General features: G+C 48.0%; 1 protein-coding gene across 4 annotated transcripts in view; it reads right to left on the bottom strand.

Moving 5' to 3' along the window:
* Positions 1 to 3,555: 3,555 nt before the first annotated feature.
* Positions 3,556 to 19,026, bottom strand: part of hivep1 (HIVEP zinc finger 1) — a 54,389-nt gene continuing 38,918 nt past the window's right edge. For all 4 annotated transcript variants that reach the window (XM_068575240.1, XM_068575238.1, XM_068575239.1 and 1 more), the window contains 7 exons: positions 16,240 to 16,293; positions 7,963 to 13,754; positions 7,743 to 7,876; positions 7,461 to 7,636; positions 6,676 to 6,777; positions 5,445 to 5,977; positions 3,556 to 5,272 (listed from right to left, as the gene is read on the bottom strand). In XM_068575240.1, the coding sequence (XP_068431341.1) occupies positions 4,151 to 5,272; positions 5,445 to 5,977; positions 6,676 to 6,777; positions 7,461 to 7,636; positions 7,743 to 7,876; positions 7,963 to 13,754; positions 16,240 to 16,293 (7,913 nt within the window). In that variant the 3' untranslated portion in view covers positions 3,556 to 4,150. The remainder of the gene's footprint in view (positions 5,273 to 5,444; positions 5,978 to 6,675; positions 6,778 to 7,460; positions 7,637 to 7,742; positions 7,877 to 7,962; positions 13,755 to 16,239; positions 16,294 to 19,026) is intronic.

Consider the following 19,026-nt stretch of genomic DNA (forward strand, 5'->3'; position numbering starts at 1 on the left):
GCAGCGCAGAGGCGTCAGGCTGCAGTCTCTCTGTCAGTGTGGCCCCACATGTGCAGCCCTTTGACTTTATACACGAGCTTCCCACCTCACCCGCCTCCCCCTCCTTCCTCCTTCCTCCTCCCCCTCCTCCTCCTCGTGCAGGGACGCGCAGTCCTGTCCTGTTTGGCGTGTACCCAGATACTGATGTTTGTTAGTGGCGGGCCGCTGACAAGCCGCCGTAGACCAAGCTGAGGACTCTGTAGCCTTGGTTTGGTTCCGAGGAGGTGCGTTCAGGAGCCTCCGAGAGTCTGAATGCGACCTGTGCGCTCGCGGGGCTCCTGTTGCGGGAGTTGCGCTCTTCAGCCAGCAGGTGGCGACGAAGCGGCGGGATTCATTCACTGTGGACGTGATCGTATGGGTTTAATAAAAAACAGCAGTGTGGCAAGTTATAGATATTAAGTGAATTCATTATTACTCAAGCAGAAGTGCAGCAAACTCACGTTTGTCACGTTTTGATTGAAACAACTTCCCTTAACTTGCCTTCCATGCAAATAGCTTTGCAAAGAAGGCAAACATGTCAGAGATAAAAGACAAAAGCATTGATAACATGAGGCAAGAAAGGACAAACTAACTGTAAGAGTTATTGAATTTGTCCAGGAACAAAAATTACAACTACAAATTCAGAGAAGACGATACAATTAAAAGCTATAATAATAAAATGCACCATAGAGAATAGATAAATAACTAAACAAAGATATTGCCTAATAGTTACATTGTGAATTATTAGTGCAAAACAAAGAGGTAATGTTTGTATATAAGTGTAAGTGTATATGTGTGTATAAAACAATCCAAAAATGACAAATTATTTTTTCCATTAATTTCATTTAATATAATTTGTTTTCAGAATCATCGTGTTAAATACATTTAGTGGAATAAAACATACAATCTCTGCTTCTGAATTGTTGAGTAGAAGTAGCAGACATATACAGTATACATTTTCTCAAGTACTGTATTTAAGTACCTCCAAATTGTACTTAAATACAGTACTTGTGTAAATGTATACTTGAGTTTTTTTACTTATGTGATTTAAAAGAAAGGATCCAAAGCCAACACAAGGTGTCTTCTGTTATTCTTTTCTCCTACAATATGCACATCAAATATGCGTTGAAGTGGAAATAGAATAAACGTATACTAAAATACTACGTTGCAAATGTTCTTAAAAACAACAACAAAGGTACTTCTCATAAGATATTTCAGCCCATCTCTGAAGCAGCGGCTCCGTGTTCACACCGCTGTTGAGTTGTTTTATTCCAACTCTCCAAAATCTTCCTTTTGTGCACGATTCTTGCTGTAGATACATTATTTAAACGGTAATTAAGAGACACCGGCTACTGCTCTAAATACAGATGTGTATGCATAAAAATCAATATGTATAGTCCAGGGTAATCCCTCTTCCTGATTGTGTTGCCTTACATCGTCCATGTTCAGTGAACACGAGGCCCCTGTTGCTAGAGACGAAGTCCAAACAAGGTCCCAAAGTGTGTTTCTGGTTTCTGTGGAAACTGAGCGTCTGCTTGGTCCCTAAATCACTTGGACACTATGCTGTGAGCGCTGCTGCTGCAGAGTTGACCTTAGTCCTTTCAATGGAAAAGTCCTCCCTAAGGTATGCCGACACGCTGCAGCTTTGAGGCCCCCCGATCAGACTCGAGGGCCAGGGGGGAAAAGCTCGAGCTCACGGCCGGAGGAGACGTAAACAAGGAGCTGTGATGTTGCGTTGCAGAGATTATCTCCTGAGGTTGTGCCTCGTTTCCTGTGCCGTTGCAGACCGCGGCCTCTAGAGGTCTCTGCTTGCTTAGCTATGGCTCCCCCCCCTGCAGGAGGAGGGGCAGAGGACGGTGTGCCTTACTGTAAACGGATGAGTCACCTTCTGGATGGGCTGAAGGAGGAGGACGTCTCTGTGAATGAGACGAGAGACGGTTCCCTCGCTGACGGCCAGGTCGCGTTTGCTACGGATGTTTTCTGTCCTGGAGGAGGGGGAGTGAATTAATTGGAGTATTTATATCCCAATTCCCTCAGGAGGAGACAACCTTGTGACCCTCTCGTCGTCTTAATGATAACATTTAATTAAAAGACACTAGTTGCCGATCAAGGAGGATTTAATGTCAGGAAAATCTCTTAAAAACTATAGTATATTATAAAAATGTCTTAGTTTAAAAGTCATAGTCTACAGTCCATAAAAAAAAGGTATTTTATGCAATTTTATGGTGACATTGCATCAAAGATGGGGTACAAAAAGCGGATCTGATACTTGGCCCGTGTGTTATATTTAAAGTTATTATGCAGGCTACATACAGAGCTTCATGCTGCTGTCACAGTACGATTAACGCTTCTTTCAGGAGATCAAAACACCCACAACTGATCATGTGTACTATGGGCATAATGTGAATATAATCATCCAGTTTTATTGATGTTTTCACTGTTTAATTATTGAGTATAGGGCAATCTTGTCAATACCGACTTGTTGTCGTCGCGCAATCAACTTTGTTGCTATAAGTCTGTAAATGTCTGCCGTGGGATGAAGGATTATCTCATTTCAAACTCTGGGGAGGAATATTACTTCATTACCACGGTTTGAATTTAAATTAAAAAAGTAATATCAGCTACTAGTCACCAACAATCAACTCATTATTTATACATCTCTAAGATATGCAGTAAGTAGATGTGTTTGTTGTTTCCTGCTCCTTTTTGGACATGTAATGTCTATCAATGTAATGTTTGTTCAAACACGATACAAAAAATAAGGCAAAACTGAAATGTCTCGTTAAGAAAACATTCACACATACTCAACAGGCTCGTTAGATGATGAACAGTATTGCAATATAAAACAGTATTGCAATATTACAAATTGGAGGAGGTATTGTAGCTGAGGACCCTAAATTCAGCCCCTTCAACTGACAAACATGGATGAACTACAAGAGCATGAAGGACTACAAGAATATGGACTACAAATGGACTACAAGAGCATGAGGACTACAAGAGCATGGAGGACTACATGAATATGGACTACAAATGGACTACAAGAGCGTGAGGACTACAAATGGACTACAAGAGCATGAGGACTACAAATGGACTACAAGAGCATGAGGACTACAAATGGACTACAAGAGCATGAGGACTACAAATGGACTACAAGAGCATGAGGACTACAAATGGACTACAAGAGCATGAGGACTACAAATGGACTACAAGAGCATGAGGACTACAAATGGACTACAAGAGCATGAGGACTACAAATGGACTACAAGAGCATGAGGACTACAAATGGACTACAAGAGCATGAGGACTACAAATGGACTACAAGAGCATGAGGACTACAAATGGACTACAAGAGCATGGAGGACTACAAATGGACTACAAGAGCATGGAGGACTACAAGAGCATGGAGCATTGTGGCAGCCATAATATTAAATGTGACATTAATGGAAGAATAGATGATGAACACATATTTTATGTCATAAAACATGTAGTAGTGACACGTTGCCGTCGTGTAACAAAATACAGAGACACCACTTTAATGTTTGTAAACAAATTTTTACTGATACAGTTAAGAATATTGATACAGCAATGTAAAGCTACCATAATGCACAAACCTATGGACTTATGACTCATAATGGGCACTAAATGGATTATAATAAATAGTTGAACACAACATCTGTACACAGAAACATTGCCCAATAATCCATAGAAATGTACATATACAAGTACAACATTTATAATTCCATAAATTTAATTTACGAATGACAAATCCTCCAAAATTAAATTGATATCCTCCATTTTTATGCCTCTTTTTACTTCTATTTTCTGAAATAAACACAAGCAACTACTGAATTTAGAAGGAATTATGTACAGGTTCCTAAACAAGAAACTCCATAAAGGCACAATTGTCTATACAACATGTACAAAAAAAGAAATTGTCTGGAGCCGACAAAAAAATAAAAACGATTGGTCATTATTATAATTTGATGATTGCACGTACAATATGAATGTCAGCATCTGTGCTTTGAAAGGAGATTTGCAACGAAGCAAAACCTCCTGAAAAGTGTTTTCAGTCTTACAAAGTGACAAGAATTACAAAAAGGGGACAAGAAGAGCTTTTTCTGCGTGGGGCTGTTCAGGTGGCAATGACCAGTCTGTCTTCATCATCACTGGAAACCTCGTTATAGTCATCGTTTACCCGCGGCCAGCTGGTCACTGGCGCTGGTCTCGGAGGTGCGGGGTCGCCGGCGCCCTCGCCGCCGGCGCCCGGTGACTCCTTGGCGCCGTCGGCGCGTCTCTCCGGGGCCGGCGATCGACGCTGCCGTGGGGATTCATCCCCCCTTTCCTGCCTCTCTCTGACAGTCTGCGTGAGCTCGGCTCTGCTGCGCCCTCCGGGGCTCGCGCCGCCGGCGCCCGAGGCCGCCTCCGGACAGCTGCTGACCTTCGACGGGCCGGGCGGCGAAGCGGCCGCGCAGCTCCGCAAAGAACCGAGCCAATGTTCGCTTTGGGACGACGGCTGAGCGCCCGCAGCGTCGGGGCTGCCACGCCTCTCGGACGACCCGGGGAAAGGACCGAGGGCGGCGAGAGGGCTGAGGGAGATGTTGACTATCTGCAGGCCGGGGATGTGTGTCTGGGGGCCGCTTTGGGAGGAGGAGGGGCTGGCAGTTAACACCTGCAGCCCGAGGGTGGCGTTGAGGGTGAGGCCTTGCTGGGGCAGCAGCTGGGTGGACGCCAGGCCGGCGTTGGCGAGCCCCATGAGGTTTAACGTCTCCAGACCGACTGGCTGTATTGTTTGAGCCTGCAGGCCAGTGACCTGCCCTAAGGGGAAGCACGGCACGACACTGCTGATCGGCTCCTGGACCACGAGCGGCTGGGTTTGCGAGCCCTCCGGGTGGGGCGGCGCGTCGGGGGCCGGTAACGGGCTCGTGGTCCGGTGAATGACGCTCACCGCCGGCACCGTGAGCTGGACGGGGCCCGCCTGGATCGGCACGAAGGTGGAGTAGGCGGCCAGGCTGGCGGGCACCAGCTGGATCCCCCCGATAGGGACCATGCTGTAAGAGGAGCGGCAGGGCTGCCGGGAGTGCAGGGGCAGGTGACTGAACAGGTGCGTCTGGGTCTCGGCCCCTTGGACGTGGGACAGGCCCTGCGGGGGGAAGTGCACGAGGCCTTGAGACACGTAAGAGGAAGTTTGAGTGCTGCGGTTCACGGGTATGCCCGATTCGCTGGCCGCCAACGCAGGAAGTGCAGAGGAGGTGTCCTGCGGAAAGAGAGAAAATTAAATATTCAGTCCTGTTCCTTAAGGCAAAAAAACCCAGGATATTTAAAAGAGGTGAAGCGTGAGCAGTCCACCAAGCATAATCAGAATCAACAAGACTATTTAACCTTTTTTTTTGCAAAGTAAGGGTACAACAAGAACACATGGGTCTCACCTGGCCCGGCTTGGAGCCCTTGCCCGGCACCGGGGGACTCGGGGGCCCGTCAAAGTCAGGGTAGTCGATGGACATCTGCCGGCAGGGAGACACCGGGCTCATCATGTGCACCGACTCCGTGTCGGAGGTGTAGGAGTCCAGCGTGGTGGCGACGGGCGGAGGAGAGTACGGCAGCGGCATCGAGCCGCAGCAGGACCCGGAGATGAAGATCTGCTTGCTCAGGGACACGGGGCTCATCATGGGGACCGAGTCGCAGTCCGACGCGTGGGGGTCGGAGGCCGCGGGCCGGGAGAGCGGCAGGGAGGCCGAGCAGATCGACATCTTGGCCAGCAGGGCGCTGGGAGGGACTTCCACCTCCTTGGAAGGGAAGTGCTGAGGGCTGGCGGAGACGGAGGGGTTGGTGGACAGGCCGGACTCCGCCTGGCTGTCCTCCTCTTCCTCCTCGTTGTCGTCGTTGTCCTCGTCGTCGGGGCCGTCGGAGTCGTCCCCGTCTGAATCTTGCCGGTCGGCACTGCTCACCTGACTCCGGTCTCCTGCGGATGATGGAAGATGTGAGGAGTCTATTCTTGGTTTTCTGCAGAACTCATGAGTCATCAGAGCCGACATGAAAATGTGCACGTCGAACCACTTTGTGTAAGTTCTTCTATCCTCATGCAGGTTTCTTTCGCACAGCGAGAGAAACCCGCCGGCTAAGAATTCAACTCGGTGACGTTTTGTTCGCTGCCGCAGTGTTTCACACCGCGGACCACCGCACGCCCCTGAGCTCCATCACAGGCAGAGGAGGAAAAAACAAATATGCTCTTAAGAGACTGGGACCATAAAATGCTTTCAGGGAGCTTCTCTCTCTCGCTCTTTTTTTTTTCTCCTTCTAAATTTAGACGCAGCAATTTCCTTTCTAAAAGCTGTGCATGCCGCCCACATGCGCTTTGAGTTAACAGAGGAAGGAGCTGCGTTTAAAAAAAAAAGTCTAATTAGAACATGGCAAAGCTATTGATCGACACAGCAACACAGCACAAGTGGGGGGCAATCTGTGTTTAACATCTCATGACATGAGAGCTATTCCAAGAAGGGTAATCCTGTCGTTTGAAACCAAAGCAAACGGGGAAAACGAGACCTGTCACTTTATCACTGTAAATAAACCCTTTACAGGGAATAGCTCATTTTGTTTGATAAGCGTTTGAGCACACAGCAATCCCTCCGTGTTTCCCTTCTTGTTGGCGAAGCCCAGTACCTGAGTCCTCTGCGTCCTGATCCTCGATGAGACCCTCAGGAACCCCCATCTCCAAGCATTTCTTGCTGTGGGCCTTGGATTTCATGTGCTTGGTCAGATTCCCTGCAAAGAGGAGAGGCAGCGAAGGTCTTACGGGTGGGCAGAGCTCGAACAATAGCACAGAAGGAGTTTATGTAAGAGAATGCGGTCTCTTTGGGCGAGCTTTACGTAGAGGGTGAGTAACTGATAAAGACATTTTTAAATGAACGTGGGTTGTTCTGACACAGAGTACTGTTCTGCAGTGCGGCGTGGGTAGGAAGTTCGATAAAGAATAGTGAATCATACCGTCTTGGTTTAAGAGACGGTGAAACAACATCTTACATTTTATTTTATTTTTTTGAAGATGTTGAACTGTTGCATACAATGTCTCAAATGTGAATTATAGTAAAAACTTAGTGCATGTTCAGATATGAGATCATTGTCCCAAAGTTTGAGTTCCCATATTCATCATGATGTAAATGTATTCAGTAATATCAAATAGTATAAGACAATGCAGTTCAATGAAAAACATTACATTTTCAGAAATTACATAGAAGGTTAACATCTGGATCATTACATGTAATATATTTACATTTCATCTTAGTTTCTAGAATGCTTTTTTTAAAGCACTTTTTTGATTTTGTAGAGTTTATTAATGTCTAGAGATGTCACTGCATTCAAACTTGCATCTCCAACCATGTCATGTCATATGTACACCAGTAAAAGGAGCAGTGGCTCTGCACACCGATCAACTAATGAGCACCGACCTTTGGTCTTGAAAGAGAAGTTGCAGTGGACGCAGTGGTACGGCCGGACATCTGAGTGGGTGCGGATGTGTTTGCGTAGCATGCTCGGCTTCTTGCAGCGGATCCCACATTCCTCGCAGATGTATTTACCGCGTCCGCGCCCACGTACGTAAATATACTCCTCATTAGATTTGTATCTGCGGGGTTGCAACAGAACCGTAAAAAGGACAAAGAAAAAACATCAAACAAAGATTTCAAAAATATTCATGCAATATGAATCTAATGAACGGTTCTGAATCGTACCCGCCGTCGAATATTTTGACCCGTCTCGGTTCTGTTTTCGATGCCACGTCCTTGTCTGACTCGTTGCTGGCCGGAGTTTCTGGTTGCACTTTGCTTCTGCTTTCAACTGATATAGACTTCTGGGTCATTGGCACCTGCAGAGAGAAGAGGTGACTGGTGTAAAAAGTGTATGAGAAAAATTTGTTAAAAAAAAAAAATCGAACTTTGCATCAGCTCTTACCCTGGGCATGACATCTTTCAGCTTGCTCGAGTAAGACAAGATGTCCGATTTCCCGCTGGTTTTGATGGCCGAGGTGTAGTGCATTTTCTTGGAGCTCTGCTTGGAGTCGAACAGAGACATGACCACCTTGGTGGGCAAGCCCAGCAGGTTGTGGTTGTTCGGGCTGACGGTCCAGACAGCGTAGGCTGATGTCTTCAGGTCCGTCTGTGGAACATGAAGCGGTTTCCTCTTCATCAAAAAACACCACGTGAAAGTGGTGGCGGTCTTCAGGCTGGGGAAAGACAACCGGTGACTGTCTTTGGTGTTGACCACGGACACAGATGTGGTCAGTTTCACCTGACCGCCGTGGAAGCTCGAGGGCCTAATAGGAGATTTGGCAGGAGTCCGTCTCTGTTCCTCGACTTTCTCTTGGGGCTTCAGGGTGTTATTAGCCGGCACGGAGGTGCCCTGGCTACCGGGTGTATCATTAAGGCCAGGGCCCGCCTCCTCGTGAATAACAGCGCTCGTGTCTTTATTCAGCCCGGGGCTGTCGGGCGACATGGGCTTAACGTCGTCAGTGGCCTGCGAGTCCTTCTCCCCGTCTGATTTAACCTGCGGCAGAGGCGGAGCCTCAGTTTCAATGGGACTGTCCACCGGTTCAGTTGTGCACACCTGCCGAACCAAGGTAAACTTCCGCTGTCTGCTAACCTCCGACATCTTGGAGTTGAGATAATTGACCGATCGGCCGTCAGTGAGACAGGCCACGCCATGCTCATCCTTAGCCCGTTTCTGGTGCTTTTCCATATAGATGTCCAAGCTGTTGGCAGGCGACAGCATTCGTTTACTTGAAGCAGTGGGTTCCTGCTGTGGGCATAAAGTCACCGATGACAGTTTCTGTGTGCAATGTAAAGACCCAAGAGAAGGTGCTTGTTCACCAGCGTGGTTGTAAATGTTAACGGTTTGAGTCTTGTCCTTCTTTATCGTTGGTACAGCGTGAGTGTCACTCTCTACACAGTGAGTGGATACGAGGCTATTTTTATTGGACACGGAGGGAGCAGGGTGCATCTGCTCGTGAGTGATGAGGATCTGTGGCAATGGTATAACACCTGCTTGGGTCGGATTGAACGGGTCTCTTTGCTGTTCACCTGGCAAAACAACAGTCTGCGTCTTAATCTCAGAAGCATGTTGATTGGGTTGGCCAACGTATACATTTTGGAGGATGTCCGACGTGCTCAAAAGTGGATTAACAATGGGAATTGTCAAAACTGGCAAAGCTATCTGCGTGGCCTGTGTGCTGGAGAATGGAAATGTTTGGCTTGCTCTCAGAGCGGGACACTGCAGTTGGTATTTGGGCACGAAACTTCTTTCTTTCTTTACGTCAGAGTTGGCTGGTTTGTTTTGGACATTCTCGCGACAAACTAAGATCTGGCTCAGAGGTGGTTGTATCTTTTGGCATATTTGAACCCTTGATGTTTGATGCCAAGGGTGTGGAAGGCCATGGACTTGAGGCTGCTGAATCGGGCTCCCCAAATGAATGCTTTGCACCATCTGCTCGTTCTTTAGCAAGGGTACGTCTCCAGTGTGCAGGATGAAAGGCTGAGCCGTGTTGCGCCTATTGGCAATGTGAATATGCTGGCATCTATTCTGAGTTAAAGAGCTAACATTCGTAATGGGAGGTTTATCTAAAGGAATGACAGCTTTCCGGACAGGTTGCTGACTCTCGAGGCTTATCTTTAAAGACATTTGGGGAACTAATGGCCCCCGCCTCCTTTCAATGAGTGGCACCTGGGAAACTTGGGGCATTTGTCCACTTTTTGGCTTGCCAGCAGGTGACAAAGACCTCCTGGGGGATACGTTGCCACAGTCAAAGGACTTGCTACGGTAGTCCGATGAAATCTCCACAGATGGTTGGGTACAAGTGATCTGTTCCGATGCCGCACGCCTCATCATACCAGGCACACCAAGGGTGTTGAAGGCTATCGGCAAACCTTTAGGCTCTGGACCTTTGCTGGCACATTCTCCTCTGGAAGGACTCTCCGACCTGGACGGCTCATCTCTGTCAAAAGAGGCCGAGACGCTGGAGCAACGAGAAAGACTGCTGTCCCTGCTGAGGCTTCGTGAGAGGCTGGACTCAAAACTGGATTCACCTGAGGAGTGATCCATTTGAGCGAGACGAATTCTTTTCTTTTTCGGCGGAAGTTTCTCCGCCGGTACCTTTGACAAACTCTCACTTCTCTGAGGCCAGCTGAATTGATCCGCAGGCTTTTCCGACGGCTCCGCAGTCTGCGTTTCATGTTCTCTGTCGGGCTCCTCGGTGACCAGGATCTCAGGAACTTGGATGTTGTTTTGACGTACCAGACGGGACTGATGGACCGGAGTGGTGTTGTCACCAGCCGCTGCTACTGCGCCATCTGCGCACTGTTCCTGCCTCTGTTTCCCAAAGTCGGCATTCTTGGGTTGGGACATTTTTTCATGGTAGCTGTCAGCTGAAACATTTGCTATTGCGTCAGTTTTGAGTTTGTTGAGGGGATCCTTCTCCAAAATGTCCACAGGAGAGGCCCTGTCAATGGATTCAGTTTCAAATGAATTGGGTCTGCTGAGAGAGTTGGTGTGTCTGATCACTGAAGTGCCACTGCCTTGCCTTTGCAATTCTCCTTTAGTCGAAGTGCTGATCTGGGTCTCTCGTATCGGCGACAGTCTGGAATCCGAAGTACTTCTCGCTAAGAGCTGAATCTGAGGTAGCTTTGACTGATTGTTTTTGGGCTGTATGTCCACTATCACAGCATGCTGAGAAATAGTCTGATTTGCCAAAGCTGTCGTCGGGAGCTCAAAACTAACCGAACAGGGTGGAATGGTGTCAGTGGGAGATTGATCGTCCTCATCGCCAACACTTTTCATTTTCCTTCTCTTCCTAATCGATGTCTGTTGATCGAGTATTCCCGAGCCGCTACCCGATCGAGGGGCTACGGGCTGCATCGTGTTCACGTGAAAAACATCTTGATCGGTTTCTTTCACCGCGATCGGCTTGTTTTTTGGACCGTGCAGCTCCGAGCAATAGAATTTCTTGTGCGTCTCAAAGTTTTCTAACTTCCTGTACCGATTTCGACACGTTTCACACTCGTACATCGTGCCTTTGTTCTGTTGGGGCTTTCGGTTTCTCTCTTGACTGTGCTCAAAAGATCTGCTCCTTTGCATCAGCTCCAGGGAACTGCTTTGACCGTGATAGCCCTCATCCATGGAGCGAACAGTCGGGAGGCCGTGCCCCTCACTTGTGGTAAAGTCTTCCACGGCTGCTTGTCTGACTAAGCAACGAGAATGTATCGCTGGATTTGGGGTTGATGGGGCCGACGAAAACACATCATCATTAAACGAACTCATTTTGTCGTCAAATGACTGACAAATTCGTAGAGGGTGAGGGAGGGGGGCGACATTAAGGGGAAGAGCAGAGTGTCCTGGTGTCGTGGGCATAGAGTTACTTCTTGTTATTGGCAAACAATCCATCGGTGGGTATTGAGACGGCACAGAGAGAAGAAATACTGGCTTTGATTTATCCGTCGGAGTAAACGGGGACTTTGGGATGTCTGAGCTGGAGCTTGACCTTCTTCCTATTGGTTTAAGGTCAAATTGAAAAGAGTCTTTAAATATGTATGATTTCGGGGAGTCTATGCTGCCTCTCCTTGAGAGCGATGTCCTCCTTGGCTTCACACTGTCCAGCTGCTTGTTGTCAACTACCGCCTCGTTATCAGATATCAACTTTGAAATCCGTTCTTCCAGAGAAAGTGCTTTGGTTTCCAATGGTGGACGCATCTGTCCTTCTGTGGCTCGCGGCTTCTGCTCAGCTGCTACGTGCATCACTGTCGTGACCACAGGAGGGACACTGGGAAGGGTATTCTTGGCAATGTCAATATCCACCGGTGGAGTTATCTTAACAAACGGGCTGGGCGGACTCATTGCCTGGTCGGCACTTTCGGACCGGGAGAAGTAGCCCGAATCTGTACTCCCCAAACTGCGAGGGCTTAGTAGACACTTGACCTGCTGCTGTTGAGAAAAATCTGTCGCTTGTTGCCTCTGAAGCTGAGCGTGCCCACCTAACAGTGGAGACTTGCAATGTTGGTCTTCATCCTCACTCACAGTGTCCAGTGAGGGATTCGTACCATCCACCTCTTTGAGAGACGACAGCACCGTGACGCTTGATCTCATATTCGCAGTCTGAAACTCTCGCTGTCGTTGCGCGGCCGCTTGCTCAGGTGCCGCACACGTAACCCTCGGGCTGTCCGCCCTCAGAGGGGAGACATTAACTGGGTATACGACAACTTTTGGAAGTGCAGCTGTCACTTTGGGCTCGTGCGCCCTCTGACCTGGCGCTGGTTTAATTGACTCAAACACAGCTGACGAGTCCGCTTCCCCGTGGCACGCTTGGGTTGCACCGACACTCTGTAAACTATTTTCAGACAAAGCCGCCACGCTGCTCTGCGACGAGTCGGGGTCCAGGTCCGCAGTGCTGCCGTCCTCGTCACTGTCCCCGCTCTCCTCGGCCTCTGAATGCGTACCGAGGGCTTTGTCCGACTCTTGAGAGAGTGAGCCACCTCCGGATTCAGAGCGTGCAATGAGACCCAGTTTTATCGCGTGAGCGTGCGACTTCTTATGCTTGTACAAGTTGCTCTTGGTTTTGAATGAGAAGCCACACGTCACACAGGGGTACGGTCTTTCTCCCGTGTGAGACCTGATGTGTTTGAGCAGCACGCTGGGTTTCGCACATGCCCGACTGCAGTATTCACACACGTACTTTCCGGGCTTCTTCGGCTTTTGGTCCTTGGAAGCCTGATCGGCACCAAAATTCATCACGGAGGTCATCTGAACTTGGTTGCCGCACGGTGTAACCGGGACCTGAATGGTGCTGGGAACACTCGCCGAGAGGGACTGGCACGTGTGCACAACTGGCGGTTGGCTTTGCGGCAAAGCGTTGGCGCCGGAGGGAACAGGCGCATGGGTTATCGTTGATGGTCCAGTGTTAAAGCTCATGTGCAAACTGGGCTTTTCTGGCATAAAATGCGGCGCAGCGAGCGGAGAGGACTGCATGGGGTTACCCTGCGTCGATGTCTGCAGCGGCGCTGCAATGCCGATGAAGTTGCCTTGCTTGTCAATATAATACGTCTGCATGTGCGAAGGTTGGTTCTGGAGACCGATATTGACCGCCGGCATCGTCGTTAATTCACAACTCGATTGAGCGTTGAGGATGGACGCTGGTTTTCCGACGGCTGCGACCTGTAAGGGGTTTTTCCTCTCGGCCAGTGAGCTAAAGTCCGGCTCCATGGCCTTGAGTAGGACATCAAGCGAAGCACTGCTGTGGTAAGGGTCTCCCTCAAAGCTGGGGTCTCTGCTCTTGCTGTCTTCGGGCTGAGACGCTTCGATCGACGAGCCCTCCTCACCAGCAGCGGACTCGAGCGACGGCGGCCGAGAAGTCGCTTCCTCCGGCTTCAGCCTTTCAGCGTCGGTGGGAGGTGACCCCTTGTGAGGGGATGTCGCGACTGGTTGGGCATACTGGGCGTCTCTCTTCCCACTCGGTGATGTCGAAGGATTCGGGGAAGGACTGTTGGAGGAGGAGGAGGAGGAGGAGGAGGAGGAGGAGTCGCATGAAGGAGGTGAAGTTTCCTTGGACGCTGCTCCCTGGAGTGAAGTTGCAGACGTTTTCACCTGCAGGGGCTTCTTCACCGGCGATTTGGGAATTTTCTCCAGCCGATTCTCTGCGACGACCTTTTTCCTCTTCAGGCCTTTTATGTTATCTGCATTTCTGCGACTGCTTTCAGATAGCCCTGTGGGAGACGGGGACAGAAAACAAAAGTTGGTACAACGACACCACCGGTCTCCAAACCTTCCCCACACTTTACCGCATGAGCTCAAAAGTCCTCTCAAAGAAAATGAATTATGTTTCAGGAGAAGAAACTAATGTCAGTTAATAAAATCCTAGAGAGTGCAGCTAATTCTAGCATATTATATATTACATTCAGAGATCAGAATCTTTAGGCTTTTACATTTTCAAATTAGTAAAATAGAGAACTGAGAGCTCACCAACACCCAAAGCTGTGGCACTCGATTACATAACTCTTATTTAAACAGCAGCTATATTTAACTTTTATTCCTAATTTGCTTTAACAGTTGAACAGCTTTAAAGAGGTTTTTTTCTACAAACATTAGATTTCTTTCTTCAATCAAAAAGCAGTAGAAGTATTAGGTTTCTACAACCTTTATTTTAGGATGGACTTTATTATAGGAATTTTCCTCCGTGTAAACGATGCAAACTGTAGAGGTTTACACCGCTAACCTTCAGACTGAATCAAAACTAATTCATCTTTAAATTGCTTTGTTATAAAGCCATGCAGTCTATCAGGAAACCAGCAACGGACATACAATTATAGTCCAAAAAAATGACATCATTGATGTTTAACAAACACAACAGTTAAATAAAGCAAAAGCTTAGCAACACTGAAGTCTCAATTCATGAAAAACTTTCACTGAAGCTCACTCCCTTTGTTCTAATTCAATGTTTGCATGAGTAGATTCTTTTAATGACATTGGATGGGGATGTATTTTACATAATTTAGACGATTCATGTCATTTATTTGCCGTGTGAGTAATGCCACAGAGGCGCACGCTTCATTACACAAGAAGCACGGAGGCGATCACAAACGCAGGTGCTTTCAAAACGGCATTCCAACAATAAAAGCAGCGCCGTTTTTATGAAAAGGGCACACCCAAACCACGCAGTCCCATAATTTGTCGAGTGGGGATTCAGCCGTGTGTGTTTTTTAAGGACATGTTGCGTAAGATTAGCAGCGCCCGGTCACAGTTTCCTGGCCCGTGGAGGTATTTCCCAAAATGAGGTCACGGTTCCTTCAAGGTCCCTCGTTTAAGTAGATTGAGGAACGCCTCGCCTCCACGCACGTTAATCCGTTCGCATGCAAACATTTTAAAGCCACACACACACACACACACACACACACACACACCCCCGTGACTTCTCATAGCTTTGCCTCACGGAGAAACACATTTGTTTCGACCGCTACTGACGGACATGGGAAAAGGATCATGGGTCTTCGTGCCCACGACCAGGACGAGTCTGCGAAAGAGATTTCCATGACTTCACCGCACGTTTTTTCCCCGTCATAAAAATAAAGTACTTTGCAAAACAAACACCATTTGTCAGCGTCTGTCTTCAGCTGTTGAGGTTTATCGTCAAAAAGCAATAAAATGAAACCAATGAGTTTGTTCTGATGTCTCTAATTATTCAATAACCGTATGAAGCTTGTTGTAATGCAATAAAGACAGTTGGCCGAGTGATGTACGTGCAAGAGAGCCTCTGAGAGAATTAAGGTATTTTTAAAAAAGGTTGTTGAAGGGATTACTGGTAGCTGCTGCACCTTGAGACCAGGATGGAGATATTCTTATTTATTCTTATTTTAACTCTCTCTGTTGAGCGACTCCAGCCAATCACAGTCAGAGTAGATGAATCCATCAAAGCTTGCATGTCCAGTATTTAACAAAAAGAAAGAAAAGGACATTGGTGATGAGTTAAGCTCGGCTTAAACTGAGACCACGAAGCCGCTTCGGCTCAAACAAACCGGCTTTTCTATCTGGATGTAGCGACGCAGCAATCCACTTAAAAGAAGAACATGTTGCAGTGACATCGCTGTCGTGTTCACTCAATGCAAAAGGTCACCGTATAACTAGTTATTAAATGTATTAAATATATAGCGATGATCCGCAAAGCAACACATTTAATTGCAGTGCAATCGTTTAGCTTCCTGCAGTGGATTTAAACATCTAATTATGACGTCGGTCGGAGAAGCCAAGTAAACTTTTATATTGCAAATAGTTTGACTGAAGGACTAAATATAAATGTGGCTGCTGTGAAGATCCAGAGGATTCACAGCAACTTCCACATTGTGTAAACTCACTATTCTGGATAAATCTAACAATAATGAGCGTCATTAAATCAACTAAATAAAAAAGCGGGAAAAAACTATGCTGCAACAATAAAGACGCCAGACAAGAAAGACTTTCTTCACCACGAATAAAACACATTTCACATTCCAGACCAGTGAATTACATTTATTTTTGAGCTTTTAGTAAAAACAAAACAGGCATTTTATTCATTTCAAACTAGCAGGCGGTGATCAAAAAAAAAAAAAAACTTCCATTCAAATGACAGAGAAAAACATTTCAACCGTTTCTTCTTCAACACATAAATAAATGTGATGATTAAAGTCTTGATTTAAAAAAAGAGAAAACAGCTCTTACCCTTCTGCGAGCCTTTGGGGTCTTTGAGCTCCTTCTGGGCCTCTTCGATTTTATCTGCAAGACAAGAACAGAAAGACTTTTCAGCACAAACGCTGTCGGACGCTCGTGCAGCACCGAACGCCACGGCTGGAGACGCTTCCCACACGGCTGCAGCAGGACGAAGGTCTCAAATGAAAAACAGATATTCTTCCATAGCTGAGAGAGAGAGAGAGCGAGAGAGAGAGAGAGAGAGAGAGAGAACTATTCCATTATGGAAACTACTGTAATTATGAGGGGGGCAAGCCCTGCGCTCTCTCTCTCTCTCACACACACACACACACACACACACACACACACACACACACACACACTTTGAGAAATAACCGCGTATGACACACAGGTTCACTTCTCTCTCACAGAGCGAGAACTAAACCCACGGGCCAATTAGCATATTTAAATACCATCGACACCCCCTCCCGGGGACGCTCTCCTCCCATACGTCACACTCATCACCCACAATGCAGCAGGTGAAGAAACCTGTTTGCGCGCAAGCGTATGGACGTGTGGGAGGTGCCGCGGCGTTAACTTTGTGTGACTGTAATCAATATTAATTACATACGCTGGCTCCGTGCGGCGTGAAGGGGAGCGCCGCTGCAGGCCGTGGGAGGACGCACGGGCACGTCCAAGACGCGTTTGTTTGTTTAAAAAAGTAAAGAAAAACAAACTGACTGAAAGGATTTTTTTTTCCAGAGCAGCTCTCATTTTAACAGTTTGTTTCTCCTCATTATTTCGGGGAGATCTGGTGCCGTCAGAAGCTTTTTCTTTCTCCTTTTTTTGTATTTTCTCCCCATTTTGCTCTCGACTTTCTGTTCTGTGAAACACATTGTGTGTGTGTGTGTGTGTGTGTGTGTGTGTGTGTGTGTGTGTGTGTGCAGCAGCAACACAGCAGCAGCAGCGTGGAAATAAGTTCAACCCAATCCGCTTTTTTTGTTTTTTTGTTGGTGTGTAAAAGAGACCAGCGAGCGTTCTGCGTGTCGGTAACGAGATGGAAAAATAAACCGTGCTCGCAGCGCCTGACCCGAGACGAATCCTCGAGGACCGATGGGAACAACATGTGTGTGTGTGTGTGTGTGTGTGTTCCTAGATTGCACAGATGTTAACACAGGCTAAAGGGAGGGAGGGCGTTCTCCTGTGGTTCCCAAAAATCACAGCGAGATGCCGGGAACACTCGGGGGAGGGGGAGGGCGAGGACACGAGCGGGCCACAGAAGAGGTCAGTGGATTATGTCATCATATGTGTGTGTGTGTGTGTGTGTGTTACTATAGTCACGCCCTTCTCCATCTCCGTTTCTGTATCCCAGGCACACGCCACGGATTACATAACGCGTCCCCCACCCCTCCCTGTGCTGCCGTGGAGCAAAACAAAGGCACCCTGCCAGCAGAAACACAGCAACCGAGGCTCATGAGGAGAGTGTGTGTGTGTGTGTGTGTGTGTGTCTCTTTGACAGAGAGGTATGTGTTTGTGTGTCTGGCTCTATTTACATATGAATGGCCATGTGAACGCCCTCCTACGAAAGGAAACCGGGCAGGTTGTGTTTTCCTGGCGGCGGCAGAGAGGATCCCGTCGCTTCCCCTCGACCTCGCAGCTTCCTCGAGGAAACGCATGTTATTGCAAAACCCAATTTTTGGATAATAAATGCTTATTTTAGCAGTTAGAATATTTGGAGGTTTTCTTCTTCCTTCTTTTTTTTTTTCTCCCTCCTTTTTTGGGAGCATAAGCTTCATTGTTTTGCGCGGCCTGACACACACACACACACACGTCTCGTATTAGACCGCACTGGCAAACCGAGACGCAAGTGATTACTGCCCAACACAAATCTTATTAGTGGTTGTGTATGAGAAGCATGCAGTGTAAGCCATTAAAGATCCGATTGCACTTCTTACATAACAAGCCACAGAGAGGACACCCCCCCCCCACACACACACACACACACACACACACACACCACCTCCTCCCGCTAAATGACACCCCAAGTGAAGCTGTGGAGCACTGGAAAAGAGCAGGAAACCCCCCGAATCCGTGGAAAGGGTCCAGGCAGCGTTGTATAAAAGACAGCAGGGAACGATTACGGGGTCCTTCACGTTTCCCCTCGTGACGGCCGAGGAGGCCGGGGTGATGTTGGCCCCGTGTATTTCAGCGTGGGGTTCACGACCCCTCCGTTAATCTGTGTATTTGTTCTGCAGCCGCGGGAACACAAGAGGACGCCCGCACGATGAAAGCCAGCGCACACACTGATGAAAACATGGCACCTCAAACACGCCAAAAGACCCGCTGATTAAGTTATTACTCAACTCCACATTCCGCGGAAAGTTTTGTTTCTTGTTGGTTCAAGCCCGATCCAACCAATACATTCTGGTTTCAGCGGGCTGGAAGAGACAGAAAGCATCGGGCCGCCGTCCATAATTCATTAGTCGATGAGTCAATGCTCTTGAACATGTGGCTGTGATCTTTACGGGCTCCATCGACAGCTGACACATCTCGTGGAGCCGTCGTTCACCTCCCTCGTCTCCCCGCTGAACTCCCTCACAGCTTCCTCCTGACGCAGCGCTGACAGACAGCAGACGACGAATGTGGGGACAAAAAAAAAACAACAACCCTGGAATGCAGATCGAGGTTTTCGGTTTGAAGGATACGCGAGGGTCAGGGCCGCGAGAGGCCTGGAGGCGGGAGGCAAAGACAACAAGGCGGGAGTTTGTGGGCGAGGAAGTCAGCCTCCTCCTCCCTCTCCTCCTCCTCCTCCCCGCTCCT

This window comes from Clinocottus analis, unplaced genomic scaffold (genome assembly GCF_023055335.1).
Source record: "Clinocottus analis isolate CAN_PGR_092001 unplaced genomic scaffold, fCliAna1.0.p SCAF_14, whole genome shotgun sequence".
Lineage (NCBI taxonomy): Eukaryota > Metazoa > Chordata > Actinopteri > Perciformes > Cottidae > Clinocottus > Clinocottus analis.